The sequence below is a fragment of the Terrapene carolina genome, unplaced genomic scaffold (assembly GCF_002925995.2).
Source record: "Terrapene carolina triunguis isolate 2854851 unplaced genomic scaffold, T_m_triunguis-2.0 Scaffold51605, whole genome shotgun sequence".
NCBI classification, from domain to species: domain Eukaryota; kingdom Metazoa; phylum Chordata; order Testudines; family Emydidae; genus Terrapene; species Terrapene triunguis.
The window spans coordinates 64760-73117 of NW_020715956.1; the positions used below are offsets into that span (position 1 = coordinate 64760).

Sequence of the window (8358 nt, forward strand, 5' to 3'; positions counted from 1 at the left end):
CCTCCCTGTGCAAGGAAAAGGCCTGGGTAGAGACCGTCGAATCATGGAAGTCAACGAATGGCTACGCAGGTGGTGTCGGAGAGAAGGCTTTGGATTCTTCGACCATGGGATGGTGTTCCAAGAAGGAGTGCTGGGCAGGGACGGGCTCCACCTAACGAAGAGAGGGAAGAGCATCTTCACCAGCAGGCTGGCTAACCTAGTGAGGAGGGCTTTAAACTAGGTTCACCGGGGGAAGGAGACCAAAGCCCTGAGGTAAGTGGGGAAATCGGATCCTGGGAGGAAGCACGAGCAGGAGAGCGCAAGAGGGGAGGACTCCTGTCTCATACTGAGAAAGACGGACGATCAATGAGTTATCTTAAGTGCCTATACACAAATGCAAGAAGCCTGGGAAACAAGCAGGGAGAACTGGAAGTCCTGGCACAGTCAGAGAACTATGATGCGATTGGAATAACAGAGACTTGGTGGGATAACTCACATGACTGGAGTACTATCATGGATGGATATAAACTGTTCAGGAAGGACAGGCAGGGCAGAAAAGGTGGGGGAGTTGCGTTGTATGTAAGAGAGGAGTATGACTGCTCAGAGCTCCGATATGAAACTGCAGAAAAACCTGAGTGTCTCTGGATAAAGTTGAGAAGTGTGAGCAACAAGGGTGATGTCGTGGTCGGAGTCTGCTATAGACCACCAGACCAGGGGGATGAGGTGGACGAGGCTTTCTTCTGGCAACTAGCAGAAGTTGCTAGATCGCAGGCCCTGATTCTCATGGGAGACTTTAATCACCCTGATATCTGCTGGGAGAGCAATACAGCGGTGCACAGACAATCCAGGAAGTTTTTGGAAAGTGTAGGGGACAATTTCCTGGTGCAAGTGCTGGAGGAACCAACTAGGGGCAGAGCTTTTCTTGACCTGCTGCTCACAAACAGGGAAGAATTAGTAGGGGAAGTAAAAGTGGATGGGAACCTGGGAGGCAGTGACCATGAGATGGTCGAGTTCAGGATCCTGACACAAGGAAGAAAGGAGAGCAACAGAATACGGACCCTGGACTTCAGAAAAGCAGACTTTGACACCCTCAGGGAACAGATGGGCGGGATCGCCTGGGAGAATAACATGAAGGGCAAAGGGGTCCAGGAGAGCTGGCTGTATTTTAAAGAATCCTTATTGCGGTTGCAGGAACAAACCATCCCAATGTGTAGAAAGAATAGTAAATATGACAGGCGACCAGCTTGGCTAAACAGTGAAATCCTTGCTGATCTTAAATGCAAAAAAGAAGCTTACAAGAAGTGGAAGATTGGACAAATGACCAGGGAGGAGTGTAAAACTATTGCTCAGGCATGCAGGAGTGAAATCAGGAAGGCCAAATCACACTTGGAGTTGCAGCTAGCGAGAGATGTTAAGAGTAACAAGAAGGGTTTCTTCAGGTATGTTAGCAACAAGAAGAAAGTCAAGGAAAGTGTGGGCCCCTTACTGAATGAGGGAGGCAACCTAGTGACCGAGGATGTGGAAAAAGCTAATGTACTCAATGCTTTTTTTGCCTCTGTCTTCACAAACAAGGTCAGCTCCCAGACTGCTGCACTGGACAGCACAATATGGGGAGAAGGTGACCAGCCCTCTGTGGAGAAAGAAGTGGTTCGGGACTATTTAGAAAAACTGGACGTGCACAAGTCCATGGGGCCGGATGCACTGCATCCGAGGGTGCTAAAGGAGTTGGCGGATGAGATTGCAGAGCCATTAGCCATTATTTTTGAAAACTCATGGTGTTCGGGGGAGGTCCCGGATGACTGGAAAAAGGCTAATGTAGTGCCCATCTTTAAAAAAGGGAAGAAGGAGGATCCGGGGAACTACAGGCCAGTCAGCCTCACCTCAGTCCCTGGAAAAATCATGGAGCAGGTCCTCAAGGAATCAATTATGAAACACTTAGAAGAGAGGAATGTGATCAGGAACAGTCAGCATGGATTCACCAAGGGGAAGTCGTGCCTGACTAACCTAATTGCCTTCTATGATGAGATAACTGGCTCTGTGGATGAGGGGAAAGCAGTGGATGTGTTATTCCTTGACTTTAGCAAAGCTTTTGATACGGTCTCCCACAGTATTCTTGCCAGCAAGTTAAAGAAGTATGGGCTGGATGAATGGACTGTAAGGTGGATAGAAAGCTGGCTAGATCGTTGGGCTCAACCGGTAGTGATCAATGGCTCCATGTCTAGTTGGCAGCCGGTTTCAAGCGGAGTGCCCCAAGGGTCGGTCCTTGGGCCGGTTTTGTTTAATATCTTTATTAATGATCTGGAGGATGGTGTGGACTGCACCCTCAGCAAGTTTGCCGATGACACTAAATTAGGAGCCGTGGTAGATACACTTGAGGGTAGGGATCGGATACAGAGGGACCTAGACAAATTAGAGGATTGAGCCAAAAGAAACCTGATGAGATTCAACAAGGATAAGTGCAGAGTCCTGCACTTAGGACGGAAGAATCCCATGCACAGCTACAGACTAGGGACCGAATGGCTAGGTAGCAGTTCTGCAGAAAAGGACGTAGGGGTCACAGTGGACGAGAAGCTGGATATGAGTCAACAGTGTGCTCTTGTTGCCAAGAAGGCTAACGGCATTTTGGGCTCTATAAGTAGGGGCATTGCCAGCAGATCGAGGGACGTGATTGTTCCCCTTTATACGACATTGGTGAGGCCTCATCTGGAGTACTGTGTCCAGTTTTGGGCCCCACACTACAAGAAGGATGTAGAAAAAATGGAAAGAGTCCAGCGGAGGGCAACAAAAATGATTAGGGGTCTGGAGCGCATGACTTATGAGGAGAGGCTGAGGGAACTGGGATTGTTTAGTCTCCAGAAGAGAAGAATGAGGGGGGATTTGATAGCAGCCTTCAACTACCTGAAGGGGGGTTCCAAAGAGGATGGAACTCAGCTGTTCTCAATGGTGGCAGATGACAGAACAAGGAGCAATGGTCTCAAGTTGCAGTAGGGGAGGTCTAGGTTGGATATTAGGAAACACTATTTCATTAGGAGGGTGGTGAAGCACTGGAATGCGTTACCTAGGGAGGTGGTGGAGTCTCCTTCCTTGGAGGTTTTTAAGGCCCGGCTTGACAAAGCCCTGGCTGGGATGATTTAGTTGGGAATTGGTCCTGCTTTGAGCAGGGGGTTGGACTAGATGACCTCCTGAGGTCCCTTCCAACCCTGATATTCTATGATTCTATGATCATACAAGCTGGTGTGTATACTGTTGCCTTGGGGACAGTAGGCCAGGTATTTCTGTGAGTGTTCAGTGGATAAGGCTCTGGACACTACAGGGAAATACTTCAGAGGGGCTCAGGGGCTAGGTGCACCTACTGCTAACTTGTAAAGCAAAGTGAGGCCTAGCATTGCCAAGAAAAGAGAATGTTTGGGTGGATGACAAGTGATGGTGGCAGGGAACTGATACCCAGAGAAGCAGAAACAAATCTCCCTCAATCCTGTGTATTTGAAGAATCATAGAACATCAGGGTTGGAAGGGACCTCAGGAGGTCATCTTGTCCAACTCCTGCTCAAAGCAGGACCTAATCCCAACTAAATCATCCCAGCCAAGGCTTTCTCAAGCCTGACCTTAAAAACCTCTAAGGAAGGAGATTCAACCACCTCCCTAGGTAACCCATTCCAGTGCTTCACCACCCTCCTAGTGAAATTTTTTTTCCTAATATCCAACCTAAACCTCCCCCACTGCAACTTGAGACCATTACTCCTTGTTCTGTCATCTGCTAGCACTGAGAACAGTCTAGATCTATCCTCTTTGGAACCCCCTTTCAGGTAGTTGAAAGCAGCTATCAAATCCCCCCTCATTCTTCTCTTCTGCAGACTAAACAATCCCAGTTCCCTCAGCCTCTCCTCATAAGTCATGTGCTCCAGCCCCCTAATCATTTTTGTTGTCCTCTGCTGGACTCTTTCCAATTTTCCACATCCTTCTTGTAGTGTGGGGCCCAAAACTGGACACAGTACTCCAGATGAGGCCTCACCAATGTCAAATAGAGGGGAACGATCACGTCCCTCGATCTGCTGGCAATGCCCCTACTTATAGAGCCCAAAATGCCGTTAGCCTTCTTGGCAACAAGAGCACACTGTTGACTCGTATCCAGCTTCTCATCCACTGTAACCCCTACGTCCTTTTCTGCAGAACTGTGCCTAGCCACTCGGGCCCTAGTCTGTAACAGTGAATGGGATTCTTCCATCCTAAGTGCAGGATTCTGCACTTGTCCTTGTTGAACCTCATCAGGTTTCTTTTGGCCCAATCCTCTAATTTGTCTAGGTCCCTCTGTATCCTATCCTTACCCTCCAGCGTATCTACCACTCCTCCCAGTTTAGTGTCATCTGCAAACTTGCTGAGAGTGCAGTCCACGCCATCCTCCAGATCATTAATGAAGATATTGAAAAAATCGGCCCCAGGATCGACCCTTGGGGCACTCCGCTTGAAACCGGTTGCCAACTAGACATGGAGCCATTAATCACTACCTGTTGAGCCTGACAATCTAGCCAGCTTTCTATCCACCTTATAGTCCATTCATCTAGCCCATACTTCTTTAACTTGCTGAATCATCACGTGTATATGAGTGTGTGTGTGGGGGGGATCAGGAACCCTGGTATGAGGGAAGGAGGAAATGGGGCCACAGAGAGCCCCTGAAATGGGGGGAAGAATGTGTAACCATGGTATTCGGAGAGGGGGAAGAAATAGGTAATACAGTGCTCTTGGCCTGAAGAGCATAAGAAGGTAATGCGGATGGATATAGATCCTCCGGCATTTGAGGACAATAAGAGAAAATGGTATGGGGACAGGGGAGAATGAGGGGCTCATGGGGAGAAAGAAGGTCACACAGGTTCTCTGGCTTGGGTGTAAAAATTGGGGACCCTGGATTGTGGGGAGGAGGAACAAACAGAATTGTTGACAAAAGTGCGTGGTTGTTGCAGGCAATCCTTGAAATAGAGAGGAATGGGAGGGTGACACACAGGGAGCTCGTGAGAGTGCAGGTAAGTTGCAGAAGAGGGCTACTAGGGTGATCCAAGGAATGGAAAACCTACTTTATGAGAGAACACTCAAAGAGTTTGGTTTGTTTAGCCGAACCAAACGAAGGCTGAGGGGAGAAATCATTGCTCTGTATAAATACATCACAGCGATAAATATCAGGGAGGGAGAGGAGTTATTTAAATTAAGCACCAATGTGGACACAAGAACAAATGAATAGAAACAGGCCATCAACAGCCTAGACTTGAAATTAGACAAAGGTTTCTAACCATCAGAGGAGTGAAGTTCTGGGAGAGACTTCCACAGGGAGCAGTGGGGGCAAAAAAACAACTTGTTTCAAGAATGAGCTTGATACATTTATGGAGGGGATGGTAAGATAGGACTGTCTTTAATCATTCTTGTGGCTCTTCTCTGTAACCTCTTGAGGTTTTCAAACATCCTTCTTGAATTATGGACAGCAGAACTGACTGGACATAAGAACATAAAAACTGCCATAAAGGATCACACCAATGGTCCATGTAACCTAGGATTCTGTCTCCAACAGTGGCCAGTTCCAGAGCTTCAGGAAAAGTGTACAGAACAGGACTATTGTGGAGAGATCCACCCCTGTCTTTTCCTCCTGGCTTCTGGCAGTGAGAGGTTAAGGTCATCACAAGCATGGGTTTACATCTCTTGACCATCTTGGCTAATAACCATTGATGGACCCATAGTAGAACCCCGTTTTTCCAACCCTCCATTATCCAGGTCTCCATATTAACTGAACAATCACTGCACACAGGTCCAGAAGTGGGCAATATCTCCTGTGTCCACTGGATGGCGCTGCAGCCCAGGGGTGCTGGAACAATTTTTATAGTGGGGGTGCTGAGAGCCATTGAACCAAACTGTAAACCCTGTATAGGATGGAAACCACTTCAAGCCAGGAGGTGCAGCAGCACCCCCATCACCCCTCGTTCCAGCACCTATGCTGCAGACTCATACTTTCCCATTCTCAGTATTATCCACATATTTTATTATCCAATCTGGCCCGGTCCCAATTAGATCAGAAAAACAGGGTGCTGCTATATTTTCTATAAACTTATCTCGTTCTTTTTTTGACCACCGTTACACTTTTGGCCATCACAAAATCCCCTGGCAATGAATTCCACGGGTTGATTATATGCTGTATGAAAAATATTTTCTCTTGTTTGTATTAAATGTTCTGCATATTAATTTCATTGGGTGACCTGTGCCTTTTGCATTGTGGGAAATGGTAAACAACACTTCACTATCCACTTTTTCCACACCATTCATAACTTTATAGATCTCTATCATCTTCCCTTTAATTATCTTTTCCTATAATAAGTTTCCCTAATCCTTTCAGTTTCTCTTCATATGGAAGCCATTCCATACCATTTATTTCCCTTCTCCAAACCTTCTCCAGTTCCACTATGTCTTTTCTGACATGAGGTGACCAGAACTGGACAAAATATTCCAGCAGTGGTTGCACCAGTGCCAAATACAGAGGTAAATTAATCTCTATACTCCTACTCAAAATTCCCCTGATTATGCTGCCCACAAACAAATTAGATTTTTGGCCAGTGTCACACTCGGACTTCATGTTCAGCTGATTATCCACCATGACCCCAAAATCTTTTGGGGGGTCTAATAGAATAGAATTAGAATTTGGTCCACAATTTTATATATAATACAGATAAGATTTTCACAACCACCTACAAAATGAGGACGTCTGTTCCTCGTTAATTATCCTACCTTTCCTGAATGTGAACACTGAAGACTCAGTTATTGACATTTCACTGCTCCTTCAATAAACATTTTTTATGTTACGTGAGAAACTTATGCTTTTTTCAACATATTCACTATGGCTCTTTTCACCTCCTGGTTTTTCAGGCTGTAGATGATGGGATTTAACATGGGGGTCAAGATGCTGTACTGGATGGACACCAGCATATCCAGAACCTCGGAGGATGCTGAGCTGGGTCTCACATATCGAAAGGAACCTGTCCCAAAGTATAAAATAATGATGAGAAGGTGGGAGCTGCAGGTGGAGAAGGCTTTACGCCTGCCATCCATGGAGTGTATTCTCAGGATGGTGGCAATTATGTGAATGTAGGAGACCAGTGTGAGCAGGAAGGAGCTGGATCCAAATATTGCAATGGAGGAAAGGAGCACCATTTCATTATTGAAGGTCTCAGTGCAGGACAAGACCAAGAGTGAAGGGAGCTCACAGGTGAAATGGTTGATTTCGTTGGGACCACAGAAGTGTAATTTTAGCAGAGGAATAGTATTTAACAGAGCATCTATAAAGCCAATGATCCATGCACCCACCACTAGCTGTCGGCAGAGTCGTTTCTTCATTGTTTCCATATAATGCAGTGGGTCACATATGGCAGCATATCGGTCATAAGCCATAGCTGCAAGAGTGAAAATTTCAGCACCAGATGACAAAATAATAAAGAATATTTGGGTAATGCAGCCATTGGCAGAAATGGTTTTCTTCTCTGCTAGAAAGTTCTCCAGCATCTTGGGGACAATGGTGGAGGAATAGCAGATGTCAACAAAGGATAAATGGGACAGAAAGAAGTGCATGGGTGATTGAAGATGAGGATCGACCTTTATCACCAACATGATAAGCATGTTCCCCAGTAAGGTTATTACATAAATAACTAAAAATACCAAGAACAGGAAAACCTGGAGCTGTGGGTCACTGGAAATTCCTAAGAGAATAAATTTGGCCACAGTTGTTTGATTCTCCATTATTCTTCAGCAAAACAGTGTCCTGTGAGAACAGGAAAAAAAATGAAACAGTAATACAAACTTAATTTATATACACAGGAATGCAGTGAGTGGATAAATTCTAATAAATAGGTAATCTAGACACAGAGACAGATGGATCCAAGAAAGGCAAAACGTATTTTTGACTGTTTTATTTTTCTGACATTTGTCCAATTTCCAAAGTAAAGTTCTCAACATATCTATAGGGGGAAAATAGAGGAATAATGAACTTCTTAAGTAGAAAGTTGAAAGTTGATAGATTGAGCTTTTCATTTGCCTTGTAGTGTGAGGTAGATGGATAAATAGAGCTGCAAATACATAGATACATAGATAGATAGATAGATAATGTATGGATGTATATGAACAGATAGATAAATCTTTATTAGAGCTGTTTAATTAAGTGGAAAGATATCACAAAATTGTGAACATTTTCAAATGATTTTCATTACATTAATTTTCAAAAGTCTGGGAGTCTGAGTCTATATGAATATATTTATTTTTTTTCCATAGAAATTCTGTATAATTTTTTTTCATTTTTCATTTCCCCTTCGAAACAAAAAAAGTATTTTTTTTAATTTCAACAGACCCCCATAT

The 8358-nt window shown here is 45.0% G+C and overlaps 1 protein-coding gene across 1 annotated transcript; it reads right to left on the reverse strand.

The window, feature by feature from the left end:
• Positions 1-6825: 6825 nt before the first annotated feature.
• Positions 6826-7746, reverse strand: LOC112114959 (olfactory receptor 5V1-like). The gene has a single exon (XM_024211884.1). It carries the CDS (start codon positions 7744-7746, stop codon positions 6826-6828), a length of 921 nt encoding a protein of 306 aa, XP_024067652.1.
• Positions 7747-8358: the final 612 nt, after the last annotated feature.